The following is a 17,604-nucleotide window of genomic DNA, read 5'->3' as shown; positions in this document are numbered from 1 at the left end:
TACAAACCCACTACAAGTGGTCAGTCTTTTTTTTATATATTCTCTTTACAAAACCACTACAATGATCAGTCTTTATTCTATATATTCTCTTTACAAAACCACTATAAGTGGTCAGTCTTTATTCTATATATTCTCTTTACAAAACCACTACAAGTGGTCAGTCTTTATTCTATATATTTTCTTTACAAACCCACTACAAGTGGTCAGTCTTTATTTTATATATTCTCTTTACAAAACCACTACAAGTGGTCAGTCTTTATTCTATATATTCTCTTTACAAAACCACTACAAATGGTCAGTCTTTATTCTATATATTCTCTTTACAAAACCACTACAAGTGGTCAGTCTTTATTCTATATATTCTCTTTACAATGGTCAGTCTTTATTCTATATATTCTCTTTACAAACCCACTACAAGTGGGCAGTCTTTTTTTATATATTCTCTTTACAAAACCACTACAATGGTCAGTCTTTATTCTATATATTCTCTTTACAAAACCACTATAAGTGGTCAGTCTTTATTCTATATATTCTCTTTACAAAACCACTACAAGTGGTCAGTCTTTATTCTATATATTCTCTTTACAAACCCACCCATCTTTATTCTATATATTCTCTTTACAAAACCACTACAAGTGGTCAGTCTTTATTCTATATATTCTCTTTACAAAACCACTACAAGTGGTCAGTCTTTATTCTATATATTCTCTTTACAAAACCACTACAAGTGGTCAGTCTTTATTCTATATATTCTCTTTACAAAACCACTACAAGTGGTCAGTCTTTATTCTATATATTCTCTTTACAATGGTCAGTCTTTATTCTATATATTCTCTTTACAAACCCACTACAAGTGGTCAGTCTTTTTTTTATATATTCTCTTTACAAAACCACTACAATGGTCAGTCTTTATTCTATATATTCTCTTTACAAAACCACTATAAGTGGTCAGTCTTTATTCTATATATTCTCTTTACAAAACCACTACAAGTGGTCAGTCTTTATTCTATATATTCTCTTTATAAAACCACTACAAGTGGTCAGTCTTTATTCTCTATATTCTCTTTACAAAACCACTACAAGTGGTCAGTCTTTATTTTATATCTTCTCTTTATAAAACCACTACAAGTGGTCAGTCTTTATTCTATATATTCTCTTTACAAAACCACTGCAAGTGGTCAGTCTTTATGTTATTTATTCTCTATACAAAACCACTACAAGTGGTCAGTCTTTATTCTATATAGTCTCTATACAAACAGGCAAGTGGTCAGTCTTTATGTTATCAGGGTGACAAGCACCATGGCATAAAGCATATATCATCTATCGTATCATAGCATATTTTATCGTATTGTATCATAGATCATATAATCATTGTCTTATAATTTAATTATTATTTTCCTTTCCTTACTGACATTTCAACACATCCAACAGATGCCATTACGGCTCGGCTACTTGCTTGTCTACTGACATTTGTGCGTCTGAAAGTCAATGATGTTTGTATGTGTAAAGAACTGATGTCCAGGGGTCGCTGTTGAGTTTGAGCAATGTAGGTGATCTTTTGGCAAGGTCTGAGAGGCAACTTTTCTCATTTCGAATGTAAACAGATTATATTTACTTTTTACCTCAGAAATTGATACATTTCGTCATCTAAAGTACTTGGACATTTACTGACCGATTCTAAAAGTAAAATTAGGAAGCCACCGACTGCTAAATCGTCGTCCACCAAAGCAGGGGCTCGTGGTGCTAATGCTAGCTCGCCGGAGGAATCAACTGACGGCAGTGATGGTGATAGGCTAACAGCTGGCATGCTAACCAAGGCACTGGACTCACTGAAAGTCGACATTTGCTCCAAAATAGATCTGGCCGTTGGCGGAGTACAGGCTGGCATTGCTGCTGTCGGAGAGGAATTGACCTTCTCTGTAACCAGCTTACAGAAAACGGTAGAGGAACAAGAGAGCCGTCTTAAAGATCTGGAGACCTCAGCTACAACTACCAGCGACTCTACGTCTGTTCTCGAGGCAACGGTAACGACACTCCAAAACCAAGTCAAGGAGTTACAGTTTAAGTGCGAGGACCTGGAAAATAGATCCCGGGGAAATAACATCAGAATAGTGGGCATTCCAGAGGACCTAGAAGGGGTTTCGGCGACAGAATTTGTCTCCAGTGTGCTTCGTGATGTGCTTAAACTGAGCGATAAACCCTTACTTGACAGGGCTCATAGAACTTTGCAAGCCAAACCAAAGCCTAGCCAACCTCCGAGGGCCTTTGTCATCAGAGTGCATTACTTTAAGGTCCGCAAACTCATTTTGCACCAGGCACGTCAACTGAGGCCTCTCTCCTTCAACAACCGACCCATCTACATCTTTCCCGACCTGACCTCCGCCGAGGCCAAAATGAGGGCTGCATTCGGTGATGTGAGGAAGCGGCTACGTGCTATTAAGGGGGCTCGCTTTGGATTTCGTCTGCCTGCGAAGTTTCGCATCACTCTGCCTGGGGAAAAGGAGCATGTGTTCTGCGATCCTCAACTGGCAATGGACTATGTCGTCTCAAAGGTTCCTGACGCTAGGATACATGAAGGAACCGAGGCTGCTGCGGGGGATTGATCATTTTGACTCTGACGGTAACAAGTTTGCCTCATCTCAGTTCGCCGTCTGTTAGTAAGTTAGCGTTGGTTTTGATTTTAAACTCAGTAGAATTTTTGGTCATTTTGATGCTGTAATTATTAACATTTAACATTTACATTTTCAGTTCCAATGCTTATATGAAGGAAAATGAGGGAATTTAAACTGTCATGTTGGTTTCATCTGTTAACTGTACTGGATACTTGCCTCAGTTTGCATTTGTTTTTCTCTAACTAGTAACTAGTAACTGACGGATCAATGTAACGTTCACTTTCCTTATGGGGATGATTACACTGCGTTCAGGGAGGTGTACGAGCGGGGTGGGTCTATGTGTTTTTTATATTTTTTATATGTCTAGTCGTATGATATACTGCAGTGTTGTATTCCACTTAACTGTACTACTGTTACACTCTCATGTTCTACAGTATGGCTAACAGTCTGGCTAGAAACGTAGCAAGTAGGCGTATTTCATTTGTTAGCTGGAATGTAAGAGGCTTGGGAAAGCCCACAAAACTCAACAAGGTTATTTCTCATCTTGATAATTTAGGTGCTAAAATTGCGTTTATTCAGGAGACTCATTTGAACATCTCTGACCACACTAAAGTACGTAGACGATGGGTCTCTCAGTCATTTCATTTTATATTTAATAGTAAAGCCAGAGGTGTTGCTATTTAAATTCATCATTCAGTACCTGTTTGTTTTCAGTTTTTTCCCCCAGGCTGTAAGGCTTCTGAATAAGCAACACTGACCCACTGAACAGTCGCCACCCTCCCTGCTCCCCCACTCATACTATTCACTTCCTAGAGATAGATTTGCACAATTTTATAAACATTTTAACTTATTTTTAACATTCCTCACTTCACACTTTAAACTGCTGCTAGCCCTTCTAATATAATTGTTGAATGTTAATGTCATATTTTATATGTTATATGTTATATTGTTATAGTGTCATAGTGTTATAGTGTTACAGAGTTATATGTTGTTCTCTAAACTGTTGTATGTTGATGTTATATGTTTTATTGTCATAGTGTTTTTTTTGGTATATGTTATATGAATGACGTCTACCGTGTAGATGATGATGGTTGCCAAGTCGCAAGAATTTTGCTGTGCTGAAGCAATTTGGTACATGCAATAACTAGAATGCGTTTCGTGAACGAACTGCGAGAGTGTGCTTGCTCTGCAGTGCAGTGGCCGAGTGCGCATATGTTGTTGAGGGGCCTCACAGACTGATATCTGAGAACAAAATCTGTATAGTACTGTGTTTTCTGTGGTCATAGTCATAATAGTTCAAGAGTTTCGTTATACTGACTTACTGAGCTAAGTGAATTATTGAAATTGTTATCTTGGTAAAAGGAAACATCTCTGCAACAATATTGGAATGAATGCGGTTACATAGTCAGCTTTACTTAAAGTGTATTGTAAGATATAGCTTGTTAGACTTAATGCACTAAGAGTTAGACTGTAGGTCTAGTATCTAACGTAAGCAACACTTTTACTGTATAGATAGAGAGCACGTGTATCACATTGGTTTATAGTCTGTCAAATTAGTTGTAGTTATTGGTTGGCATAAAAAGTTAGTCTTCTCTTATAAGCCTATAGTACATCTGATTAGAGCTAGCAACCATGAAAAACCTCTTCTGAAACTAAGAAGGATAACTATGACTAAATGTGACTAAAACTAATATGCATTTTTGTCTTAAGACTGAATCTAAAATAGCTGCCAAAATTAATACATCTCAGTGTTCATTTTGGCAGCTATTTTAGATTCAGCAGCTATTTTAGATTCAGTGCATATTAGTTTTAGTCACATTTAGTCATAGTTATCCTTCTTAGTTTCAGTCTAGTTTTCGAAAACTGAGCACACTACAACAGCTACGATGTGTCCAGGTACATCTTCAAACGTTTTTCAGTTAACCTAATGATTCAAGGTCTCTCATGAATCATTACTCCCAGGACACGGGTTAATGTTAACTCACGCTATCGGCCACAAGTTAACCATTCTTTCAGTATGCAACTTTTGCATAGCCCCGCACAGCTAGGAAAGCTCACGTTACCGTAGTAGGAATACAAGCATTAGCTCACTATATCCACACAACTAAATTCATGAATTACTTCACAGGTTTACTTAACAACTTGAATTAAGGAAAATGATCCCCCGTTACGGCTAGCTGAAACTGCCAGTGGATACTCCCGTTACGTAGTGTTAGTTAGCCTTTAGCCCCGTACTCAGATGTTACAGCTGCTTAACACAGCTAGGATAGCTAACGTTACCGTAGTGGGAATACAAGCTTTAGCTCACTATATCCACACAACTAAATTCATGAATTACTTCAAAGGTTTACTTCACAACTTGAATTAAGGAAAATGGCGTCTCCAACGTTAACGTAACGTTAATTTATATGTTAGCTGCTACCATTAAAATTTCAGTCAGTACACTGAAAATGCTGCCATTCAACTCACCTTAACGAAGTGGAAATACGGTAGCTAGGTTAGAAACTGTAGTTACTCTTATTCTTTCTCAAAGTTGAATTGAGAGGGACAGAGAAATACGGTTCCTCTTATTCTTTTTCAAAGTTGAATTGAGAGGGACAGAGAAAATGCGGTTCCTTGGATTTGGCGAGCGGAGGTGTCAGTGAGAAGCACAGCTGCAAGCCAGTTTAATGACCCTATTATGACGCCATGATGGCAGAGCGCTCTGCCATGCAAGTCTATGGAGAAAAAAGGGGATGAAAAAGAGGTATAAAAAAGGAGTGGCATGGGGTACCGCCACGAAAAGTCATAGCAGCTTGCACCGGATCGGGCCGGACGTTTTGGTGTTTGAATGGCGTCTCTAGCTCAATCGGGCGAGGAGGAGTTAGCTGCAAGAAAAACGTACGGAATAAAGAAAACTTGACGATAACAATACTGTGCTTCCCTTCGGGCAAGCACACTAATAAACACACTTTGACTTTGACTTTGACTTTGTTTCATCAAATGTTATAGCAGACCGTAATGGGCGCTATGTCATTGTTACAGGGACGTTATATGGGACTCCACTGATACTAGCAAACGTTTATGGCCCCAATCATGATGATGAGTAGTTTTTTGTAAAGTGTTGCTCTAGTTTGCCAGATATTGACACTCATCTGGTGATTATAGCTGGGGATTTGAATCGTTGCCTTCAATCTCTGGATACATCTACTAGGAAAAAATATTCTATGTCAAAATCCGCTAAAGTTATTAATAGGCACCTCAATAATTATGGTCTGGCAGACATATGGCGATGCCTGAACCCCAATGCTCAGGGTTATTCATTTTTTTCTCCCGTCCATCACACATTTACACGTACAGTGCCACTTGAAAGTATGTGAACCCCTTGAGCACTTAAGCGGTTTCTGTTGTTTTACCATGTTTTTTAATTTTTTTATCACCAATTTTCCATACATGAAATGTCAGGTTTATGTTTATCATTTGCATGTACTTGTTAAGAGGAAATTGTTTGAGTAGCCGAAAAACTACATGAAACATGGAATTAGTCCATTTCAAAAGTAAGTGAACCCCCAGCTGAATTGATAAAGTCAAGCAGGTAACAGATTCAGTGAAACTTATTTGGGTGATTAATTAGTCAATTGAGCAAACCAATCATCTGAGACATCCTTAGGGAAAGGTTTGGGCAACACAGATTAAAAGAGAGAGGAAACCAACCAAACTACTGTAGTGCCAAGGTGTACCCACACAGTCAGATCAACAATGCCGAAAGGAAACGAGATATCCGAGAACATCAGGAAGAAGGTTCCGACAGCCCATCAGTCTTGGGAAAGCTATAAGACCATCTCCAAAAGATTCCAGCTCCATCCATCCATCCAAGACAAATCATTTTGAAATGGAGGGCATTCAACATGACCGCATCTCTGCCTAGAAGTGAACGCCCATCAAGACCATCACCAAGAAGCACCAGAAGAAGAATAAATCAGGTAAAAGTCAACCCGCACATCACCTCTAAAGAGTTTCGGACCTCTCTGGCAGCATCTGGGGTAAATGTACATGGGTCTACAATCAGACGAAAATTGTTGGTTTTGATCGTGACAAAATAATTCTATCTCGGACTCATCTGTCCAAAGAAGGGACTTCCAGAAGGCCTTTGGTTTATCCAAGTGCTCTCGGGCAAAGTTGAAACTGGCAGTTTTGTTCTTTCTTGAGAGCAGAGGCTTCCTTCTAGCAACCCGATCATGAAAGTCATGTCTATTCGATTTTCGCCTAGCCGTCTTTTGGCACACCAACTTCGCCAATCTGCTGCTTCACGAGTCATTGCCGAAATCAACACAAGCAGTGGCCTTACTAGGGATCCCCAGGAAAAAAATAACCCTTTCAAGAATTTTTATGTATCACTCTATACTTCAGAACAGCAACCTTCAACTGATGACCTGTTGACATTTTTTGCTAATCTTTCCATTCCAAAACTATCAGAGGACACAGCTGAAAATCTTGATAGACCAATCACAGCAGAAGAGGTGGGGGAAGCTGTCATGGCTACACAAAGTGGGTGGAGCCCTGGGCCAGACGGTTTTTCAGCTGAGTTTTTCAAAAGATTTTCTGTGAAGCTCATTCCTCTGCTTCACAACATGTTCACTGAGTCCCTTGCTTCAGGCATTCTTCCCAAGACTTTACGATCTGCCCAAATTTCGCTACTTCTGAAGAAGAACAAAGACCCTCACTGCTGTGGTTCCTATCGCCCTATTTCCCTATTAAACGTTGATGAAAAGATTTTAGCAAAAGTCCTTGCCCGTCGTCTGGAAAGAATTTTACCTGACATTATATCAGCTGACCAAACAGGCTTCATCAGACCAGATTTTCATTTTTTAATGTGAGGTGTTTATTTCACATCATATACCACCCATCTGAATCCCCCATTCCAGAAGTTGTAGTGTCCTTAGATGCCGAAAAGGCTTTTGACAGGGTTGAATGGAGCTACCTTTTTTACACCCTTGAAATGTTTGGTTTTGGCAAGATTTCTTGGGTTAAATTACTATATACTTCTCCTCTCTCTTCTGTTCGTACCAATAACACCTTCTCAAAATATTTTCAGATAGGCCGTGGTACAAGACAGGGTTGTCCACTATCGCCCTTGCTCTTTGCTTTGGCCATTGAGCCAAAAAATTATTTTTTTAAACTAGAAAAGATAAAACACTCACTAAGGGGCTCTGAGTTATGGAACCCTTTTATCACTCATGTCAGAGATAAAATCTATCATTTCTATGCATGCCTGTTGCTAAACCTAAAATTTCATCCTGTGTATTCATTGCCTAGTCCTGTGTTGTCTTGTCCATTTTTTATTTTATTTTTTATATTTAGTTACTTTTGGGTGGGGGGTGGGCATTTTGATGACTTTATTGTGTATGTAATTTTATGTTATGTCTATGTAATGTTGATCTTGACTACACCAAGTATGCAACTATGTCAAAATCCCAATTTAAAAAAAAAATTTAAAAAAAAAGAACTGATGTCCACTCAATGAGTATATATGTACAAAGGTCTGTATTGAATAAACGTGGAGGTAACACAGGCAGGTAAATCAAACGTATCTCAGATCTCAGTGTGGTGCAGATCTCAGTGTGGTCATCATTGGTGTGTGTGTGTGTGTGTGTGTGTGTGTGTGTGTGTTTGTGCGCAGATCTCAGTGTGGTCATCATTGGTGTGTGTGTGTGTGTGTGTGTGCAGATCTCAGTGTGGTCATCATTGCTGTGTGTGTGTGTGCAGATACCAGTGTGGTCATCATTGGTGTGTGTGCGGCTGGCGCAGTGATCCTACTGCTGGCTCTCCTGGTGGGGGGCGCTCGCCTCTGGAAGGGGGGGAAAGCACCGCGCTGCTTCTGCAAGAAGTGAGTCGTTTTATCAGTCCAGACAAACCCATACTGACGGACAGACAAACCCTGTTTCTACCTTTCTTTAATATTCTTAATCATCATAATTTGTATTATTATTTGTATTATTATTTGTATTAGTATTGTTGTAATTATAATGTTTATTATTATTGTTGTTATTATTTGTATTGTTATTATTATTATTATAAGTGTTGTTGTTATTATTATTATTATTATTGTGACTGTGGTGTAGTTATGTCATGCCTGTGCTGTGTTCTACAGGAAGCTTCACTCAGGGAAGTTGACCCCATCTTACCAGCGAGACCAGCGTGACCAGGCCGGTGACGGGCAGCTCACACAGCCTCTCCACATCGGCCAGCCGGTCTTCCTGGAGACCACGTCCACACGGATGGACGGCCCCTCGGTGATCATGGTCATGCCGTCCCGCCCCGCACCGTCGGTGAGCAGCCAGCCAACACCACCAACACCCATCATCTCCATCACCTCCAACACCCCAACACACCTAACACCTCCATCACCCCCTAACACCCCAACATGCCCAACATCCATAACATCTCTAACATAAATATAAATGTAATGCACCATCGGTGAGCAGCCATAAATGGCTAAGCGCCTAGAGGCAATTGTATTGTTATGGCGCTCTATAAATAAAAGGCAATTGTATTGTTATGGCGCTCTATAAATAAAATTTAATTGAATTGAATAAGTGTATTGCAATGCGATGCAATGTTATTCATTTACTTATTTAGCAATTGGTTTTGTCCAAAGTGACTTAAGTTGCAGTACAGTCCAACAGATTTGGTCTCTTTTAGTTCTAGTTCATGATGTTCACAGATTGTTATTGTTATTTTGCAGCCCCCAAAAGACTCCCCAAGAGTGGGGCGTCATGCACAGGTAAGTCTTGTGTGTGTGTGTGTGTGTGTGTGTGTGTGTGTGTGTGTGTGTGTGTGTGTGTGTGTGTGTGTATGGTCAAAAGACTCCCCAAGAGTGGGGCACAATGCACAGGTGTAGTTCTGCATTCACTGAGTCTGAGGAGGACTCCCCGTCCTTTTCACATTTAAACTGTGCATGAACTGTATGTGGAAGTCAAACTCCTTTTCTTTTCTCTTCTTTTCTGTCTTTCTTTTTTTTTTCCTGTCTGTCTGTATTTAGTTTTCCTCACTGTCCATCTTTCTGTGTTGTCTTTTCTTTCCTCTGCTTTCTTTATCATTAATTCTAAGTCTTTCGCTTTCTCGCTCATCAGTTCTAGATAAAACCACAGTTCTATGTAGACATTCCACTTTCACTACTCAAGTCCTGAAACAACAAAAAAAAGCTAAATAAAGTTAAGCCCCACCGCCTGCAGTGCAGTGGCAGAATCAGATGTGTCACGGCTTGGCAGTTATACTCCTGTCTCACTCCTGGAGAGAAACACTCACTGGTGAACACAAAACCAGATTAATGACACACACACTCCTGGAGAGAAATACTCACTGGTGAACACAAAACCAGATTAATGACACACACAGCTGGTCTGGCCTGAGATGATCCAATGGAAATGTGTGTGTGTGTTTTAACCAATAAAATGTGTGTGTTTTAACCCCCCCCAGATGAGGCCTGCGCCCCCACCTAAGCCCTCGCCTGCCCCCCCTGCTAAACTGGTGAGTGTGTGTCATGCTCCCCGCAAACATCAGACATGTCTATGAGTTAGGAAGAATGATGGAGCAGTTTTTTTTAAAGTACTGTCACTAATTTTGAACTGTGTCTAATATATGTGTTTGTGTGTGTGTGTGTGTGTGTGTGTGTAAATGTGTTTGTGTAAATGTGTTGTGTGTGTGAATAAATGTGTGTGTGTGTGTGTGTGTGTGTCTCTCTTGGTAATAGGCTCATAAGCCCACTCCTCCTCCAGTGCCACCAGTGAAACCATCTGCGGCGAATGGAGGATGGAATCAGACACAGGTCAGACTAACCCAACCGCCCACCTGCTGCCTGTAAACTGCCCCAAATACAGTATTAGTATAATTCATATACGCATTAGCAGTGTTAGTATAATTGATATACGCATTAGCAGTATTAGTATAATTGATATACGCATTAGCAGTGTTGGTATAATTGATATACGCATTAGCAGTGTTAGTATAATTGATATACGCATTAGCAGTATTAGTATAATTGATATACGCATTAGCAGTGTTAGTATAATTGATATACGCATTAGCAGTATTAGTATAATTGATATACGCATTAGCAGTGTTAGTATAATTGATATACGCATTAGCAGTGTTAGCATAATTGATATACGCATTAGCAGTGTTAGTATAATTGATATACGCATTAGCAGTGTTAGCATAATTGATATACGCATTAGCAGTGTTAGTATAATTGATATACGCATTAGCAGAATTATTATAATTGATATACGCATTAGCAGTATTAGTATAATTGATATACGCATTAGCAGTGTTAGTATAATTGATATACGCATTAGCAGTATTAGTATAATTGATATACGCATTAGCAGTGTTAGTATAATTGATATACGCATTAGCAGTATTAGTATAATTGATATACGCATTAGCAGTGTTAGTATAATTGATATACGCATTAGCAGTATTAGTATAATTGATATACGCATTAGCAGTGTTAGTATAATTGATATACGCATTAGCAGTATTAGTATAATTGATATACGCATTAGCAGTGTTAGTATAATTGATATACGCATTAGCAGTGTTAGTAGTCGTAGTATGACTAAATCACTGTTTGGAATCTTCTGCTGTGAAGAGGAGCTGCTGAACAGGCCTAGATCCACTCACTGTAGCCAGTTTCTTGACTAAGCAACTCTTACAATATAGTTATCACAATAGCTCTTACAATAAAGTAATAATCACAATAACTCGTACAATAAAGTAATCACAATAACTCATTACAATATAGTAATCACCATAACTCATTCAAATGGGACATTTGGTTCATACGTGTGTCACTCTTCACAGTGAGTTCATTATTTCAGGGAAATGATCATGACTGCAGTTCATTTCCTAATAGACATTGTCAGCCCAATGGGCCTCTTAGAAAACCATACGGAGATTCTGTAGTGCATAGTCTGCATAGTCTGCATAGCTGAAGTTCACTCCAGTGCATCACTTCAGTGTTTACTATATGTGTGTGTGTGTGTGTGTGTGTGTGTGTGTATGTTTGTGTGTGTGTGTGTGTGTGTGTGTGTGTGTGTGTGTGTGTGTGTGTGTGTGTGTGTGTGTGTTTGTGTGTGTGTGTGTGTGTGTGTGTGTGTGTGTGTGTGTGTGTGTGTGTGTGTGTGTGTGTGTGTGTGTGTGTGTGTGTGTGTGTGTGTGTGTGTGTGTGTGTGTATGTGTGTGTTTACTGCATCACTCCAGTGTTTACTATATGTGTGTGTGTGTGTGTGTGTGTGTTTACTGCATCACTCCAGTGTTTACTGTACATCTGGGGCTCAATCTCTGCTTCTTTTTTCTTCCCTCAGCAGTCAGGAACAGGGAAGCTGGCTTTGAGGCCTCCTACCATGCCGAGATGATGACACCGGGCGAGGTCACTGTGTGAGTCACCCAATCAAAGCAAGCAGGGGGCGGGACACTGTGTGAGTCACCCAATCAAGGCAAGCAGTCCGTCCATACTGTACTCCAGCCATACTGCACTGGTGCAAACCTTCCGTGCGTGCGTGCGTGCGTGCGTGCGTGCGTGCGTGCGTGTGTTTGTACGTGTCTGTACGTGTGTGTGTGTGTGTACGTGTGTACGTGTGTGTGTGTGTGTTTGTGCTCAAGCGCTCAGGAACCAAGCCTCCAGTGTCAAGTCAAATGTGTGGAGTCAGTGATGCGGGAGGAAATACCACTGATGTCATTTATGTGTGTTTTTTGTTTTGTTTTGTTTTTCTTAGTTTAGTAGTTTTTGAAATAATGAATGTCTTCCCTAAATGCACTTTTTCCATTTTGTTTTACCATCCTCTCTGTGTGTCACTTATTATTTAATGTGAGTATTTAAAGATAATGTAATTTTTTATATAATATGATGACTTATGAGTGTGACTGTTGATTAAAAAAAGAACCATGAAGTTTTTCCTTTCATGTTGATGGTCTTTTTCACTTTTTCACACAACACCTAACCAAAGGCACACACACTCAGACACACACACACACACACTCATACACACACACACACACACACCTAACCCCAGACACACACACACACACACACACACACCTAACCCAAGGCACACACACTCATACACACACTCACACACACACTCACACACCTAACCCAAGGCTTCTGTGATAAAGATTAAATCACCATGTCATCGATGCCAGAGGCCACTCTCTCGTATGTTAAGCTGAAACAACTTAAAACAATAAGTTGCTTAAACTAATAAATATACATCATTAGCTGGATTCTAAAGTAAGCGTTCAGCAACCTGAAGTGAAATATACATCTATCTCAGCAAAATGACTGATGTGGCAAATTCAGGTAGACCATCTCAATCTCTGTTCCCCATCACTTATCACTGCCACACCACTATGCAACAGGAAATCCACCTAAGTTTCAAACTCAGCATAGAGCATGTGTGTGTGTGTGTGTGTGAGCCTTCTTGCTTGCACATCAGTGTTGCACTGAGTCAGTCTTAATCTTGACTCAGACTTGCATCAGTACAGATGAATGATATCATTTCTCAGTAGTAACCGAGCACAAAGATGTCCGCCCTCCGATCTTGACAAAGCCTGAATGCCAGGATCTTGGCTGACCTTAGGGGACCTTCTCTCATTCCACACACGGACACACACACACGCACACACACACACACACACACAGACACACACACGCACACACACACACACACACACACACACACACAGACCTTAGGGACATTCTCTCATTCGACACACATTCTTCACCCATCTGAGTCTGATAATAGACAGACAGACAGACGGAGTCAGTGTGATTTGGGAGTGCATATGGCCACAGTTTAAAGCTGAAAGCGAATTCTGCACAAATAAAAGTTAAGCCGTGTAAGGTTATAATAACTAAGACCTTTGTCAGGTTTTTAATGGCACACACGACACCCTGGAACCCACGTGTATATATGGAGGACAATAATTCATATGGTGACAGGAAATATTACAATAACAATAACATTCCACTTGATGCTGGGGTCATTTTGGGTTAATTAGCATACTGTTGCTGTACATTTACATTTCGTCATTTAGCAGACACTTTTATCCCAAGCGACTTACAAGGATGTATACAGATTTTACATTGATGGACACTCGGACAGGAAATTGAACTAGCAACCTTCTGATTACTAAACGACTTCTCTACCTCTTGTACCGCTGTACAATTTGTAATAGGAGATAAAATGTCTTCATAAGACTACTTCTGTGTTGACAGCAACAGCACTGGCATCTTTATCAGATGAAGAAGAGACGTGTTAAGATGTGAGTACGCTTCATTTTTTTATGGTAGCACTCTCATATCTTCCCAGGAAATCCTGAGTTTACAAAACTGTCAGAGATGACAGAGCGACGTGTGTGTGTGTGTGTGTGTGGGTGTGGGTGTGGGTGTGGGTGTGTGTGTGGGTGTGGGTGTGGGTGTGGGTGTGTGTGTGTGGGTGTGTTGTGTGGGTGTGGGTGTGGGTGTGGGTGTGTGTGTGTGGGTGTGGGTGTGTGTGTGTGGGTGTGGGTGTGGGTGTGTGTGTGTGTGTGTGGGTGTGTGTGTGTGTGGGTGTGGGTGTGGGTGTGTGTGTGGGTGTGTGTGTGTGTGTGTGAGAGAGAGAGACAGAGCGATGAGCATGCGGGGGTCATTACAAACGCCCTCGCCTCGGCAATCTTCACAGGAACATGCTAGAAGGAAATCACACTAATACACACACACACACACACACTCACACTAATACACTAGTACAAATATACATTGAGGATGTATTGTGGATTTGCCATTTGTGAGTAAGCGAAACTGAGTTCAAAGTCCATGCAATAGAATGTTTCAATGCAGCCACAGTTCTAGAAGAAGGTCATTTTGCAAGACAGCTGCCCTCCAAATGTGTAAAACTCTAAAACAACAAGAAGGTTCTTGTGGCTAAATTAATGTGTTTTTTAGATTTATTTTATGGGCTTTTTAGCCTTTATTTGGAAAGGAAGTGAGGAGGAGAGAAGAGGTAGGGAGAAGATCGGGAAACGACATCAGGCCCAAATTGAACCTCCGCTGGCATTGTAACCCGTAAATGGGGCCACAGTGCCTCGCGCCACAGTGCCCCCCATGAATAAGCGTTTTTGAAAGTCACTTGTAATTTCTTTAAAGACATCTGCCCTTCAAATGTGTCTTTCTGGGGTCTACAACAACAAGAAGGTTCTTGTGGCTAAATGAATAGGTGTTTTTGAACGTCACTTGCCAACACTTTACTCCCCTGAGGGCATGAGGTGGAGACAGCGTCTCTTCCCCTCCTCTCGTGTCCAGCTCCTGACTGACTACACCGGCTCTGTCTCCTGTAGCTGAGCAAATGAATAATTGTCAGGAGGCACACCAGAAACTAAGTCATTGACGCCAGGAGATTTTAGGACTTTCCAGACTTACAGCACCAGTCAAAAGTTTGGACACACCTTCTCATTTTTTGAGAAGTTTTTTCTTTACTTTTATGATTTTGTACATGGTGCATAACACTTGTTTTGCTTTGTACATCATTCCATATGTGTTCTTTCTTAGTTTAAATCTCTTCAGTATTAATCTACTATGTAGAAAATAATTAAAGTAAAGAAAACACTTCTCAAAAAAATGAAAGGTGTGTCCAAACTTTTGACTGGTACTGTATATCACAGACACACACACACACACACACACACACACACACACACACACACACACACACACACACACACACACACACACACACACACACACACACACACACACACACACACACACACACACACACACACACACACACACACACACACACACACACACACACACTGTATGTCTATAGGTAGCTGAAGGCTGTGACTGCAGAAAACATCCCAATCGACACAATGAAGCCTAAAGCTAAATGACTGATTACACACACACACACACACACACTCATGTGTTCGCTTGCCAGTCCTGATTACACACACACACTCATGTGCCTGCTTGCCAGTCATGTGGCACCGTGCCCTCTTCTGTGCAGATGCCAGGCAGCCAGTGATTTGACCTCTGTGCTTTTTGACCTTGATAATGTGCTAACTGCTAAAAAACACTTCTCCCCATTTTAAGTGGCCACAAACATTAAGGGAGCACATTTTTTATGTAATTCTACAGGAAACTGACCTGTGTAAAGCTGCTTTAAACCAAATAGGGAGTGACAACACAGAGAGGGACTCCAAGACAAGCTTTTTTTTCTGTTAGAGCAACAAGTTAATGTTCAAAAATGTACAACAGGGTAACCAAGTCAGTTAGTTCAGAGTCCACAAACTCTTACACAGACATGCAGGATTGCACGTTTTTTTTTTTGTTGTTGTTTTTACTGGGATGATGTAATTTTACATTGCAGGCAAGACTGTACACTGAAAGGAGAAGCTGGTCACTGTATTGCATTGTTCAGGAAATGACAGATGGCTCAAACTGCTTGCCATGTTGCCTAACCCACACTGATTAATAAATTCAAGAGAATAGCGTAATTTTAATTATAAGTTCCAATGAAAGAGAGGCTCTGTAAGCTCAATGAGAAACTCTCCACACCCCCTAACCCACACTGATCAAGACATTCTAGAGAATAGTGTAAGCTTGGGAAGGGCTTATCCCATCTAACATCAGATTTTTGAAAAGGTCCTACTTACTCTGAATAAGGATACTTGGTTCAGTAACACTGGAGTGCATTACCTAACATTTATATTTATATTTACATTTACATTTACATTTACATTTACATTTACATTTACATTTACATTTAATTTACATTTAATTTACATTTACATTTACATTTACATTTAGTCATTAAGCAGACGCTTTTGTCCAAAGCGACGTACAAGGGAGAGAACAGTCAAGCTACGAGCAATAGAGACCTAGTGTAACAATAAATCGTACTTTACATAAGAAATAGAAAGACAAAATAGAAAAGAAAAAGAAGTGCAGGATTGTAACTGCTGTAAGTGCAAGTTGAGCACTAGTTACAGTGCCAGGATGGAGGGGAGGTGCACCTAACAACATTTAAATGCACAGAATGAGTTCCACAACACTTAAACGGAGTTCAACTACAATCTCCCTATTTTGACAGACACAAATTTTGCTCATCAAGACACCCATGTGTTATGTGGAAGTGTGGCCTTTTCTTTTTTATTCACAAATTATTTGCGGACGAGTTTATTTCATGTTTCATGGAGAAAGAGAACACTGAAAATCGCATTGTAGACTTGCAGTAGCTTTCCATGGTGGACAATTTCAACAAATAAATGTAATGTCTTGAGTCTTGTCTCCAAGCTTGTTTGGCCTTGTTCTCTGTTACCGGACCCGCAGCACACACACACACACACACACACACACACACACACACACACACACACACACACACACACACACACACACACACACACACACCGCAGCAGCAATGATGTCTAACATTTCCTCACCCTTCAGTGCTATCATTCAGATGGGTTTGGCAGGAGCCCAACACAAACACCTCCGACAGCTCTGAAGAATGAGAAACACGACACACACACACACAAACACACACACACACACACACACACACACACACACACACACACACACACCTCCGTTCTGAGGAATGATAAACACAGGACAGAGTGGCTCCAGCTTCCCAGTGAGCCATTCCATTGTATTCAGTTCTTTTCATTGGATTTCACATAAATGTATGACACAATAATAACTGACACTTTTACATCAAAGCTGGTCATGTGATAATGCATACCGATGAAATAAAAAAAAATCTACAAAATCAACTCTAATGAAAAAAACAAAATAAAATTAAATAAATTAAATAATAAAACAAGACGAGACAGCAAATGGGTCCAGTGAGCCATCCAGGGCACAGAGACAGACCTCGGGCGGGATACGGGGGGTACAGGGGGTACGGGGTATACGGCGGGCAGTGAGCCATCCAGGACCTCGGGCGGGATACGGAGGGCATGT

At 40.5% G+C, this 17,604-nt stretch overlaps 1 protein-coding gene across 1 annotated transcript in view; it reads left to right on the top strand.

Annotated features, from left to right (window-relative positions):
- The window catches only part of adam8b (ADAM metallopeptidase domain 8b), a gene marked incomplete at its 5' end in the record, with an annotated part of 29,688 nt that extends 17,435 nt beyond the window's left edge, over positions 1-12,253 (top strand). Inside the window, 6 exons of the mRNA XM_080835652.1 lie at positions 8,358-8,478; positions 8,743-8,920; positions 9,337-9,375; positions 10,071-10,121; positions 10,345-10,419; positions 11,960-12,253. Coding sequence (XP_080691778.1) covers positions 8,358-8,478; positions 8,743-8,920; positions 9,337-9,375; positions 10,071-10,121; positions 10,345-10,419; positions 11,960-12,010 — 515 coding nt within the window. The 3' untranslated portion in view covers positions 12,011-12,253. The remainder of the gene's footprint in view (positions 1-8,357; positions 8,479-8,742; positions 8,921-9,336; positions 9,376-10,070; positions 10,122-10,344; positions 10,420-11,959) is intronic.
- Positions 12,254-17,604: the final 5,351 nt, after the last annotated feature.

The sequence above is a fragment of the Sprattus sprattus genome, assembly GCF_963457725.1.
Source record: "Sprattus sprattus genome assembly, chromosome: 3".
In the NCBI taxonomy this organism is placed as follows: Eukaryota; Metazoa; Chordata; class Actinopteri; order Clupeiformes; family Clupeidae; genus Sprattus; species Sprattus sprattus.
Note: the sequence above shows the minus strand (reverse complement) of the source record. Positions and strands in the feature narration are given on the sequence as shown.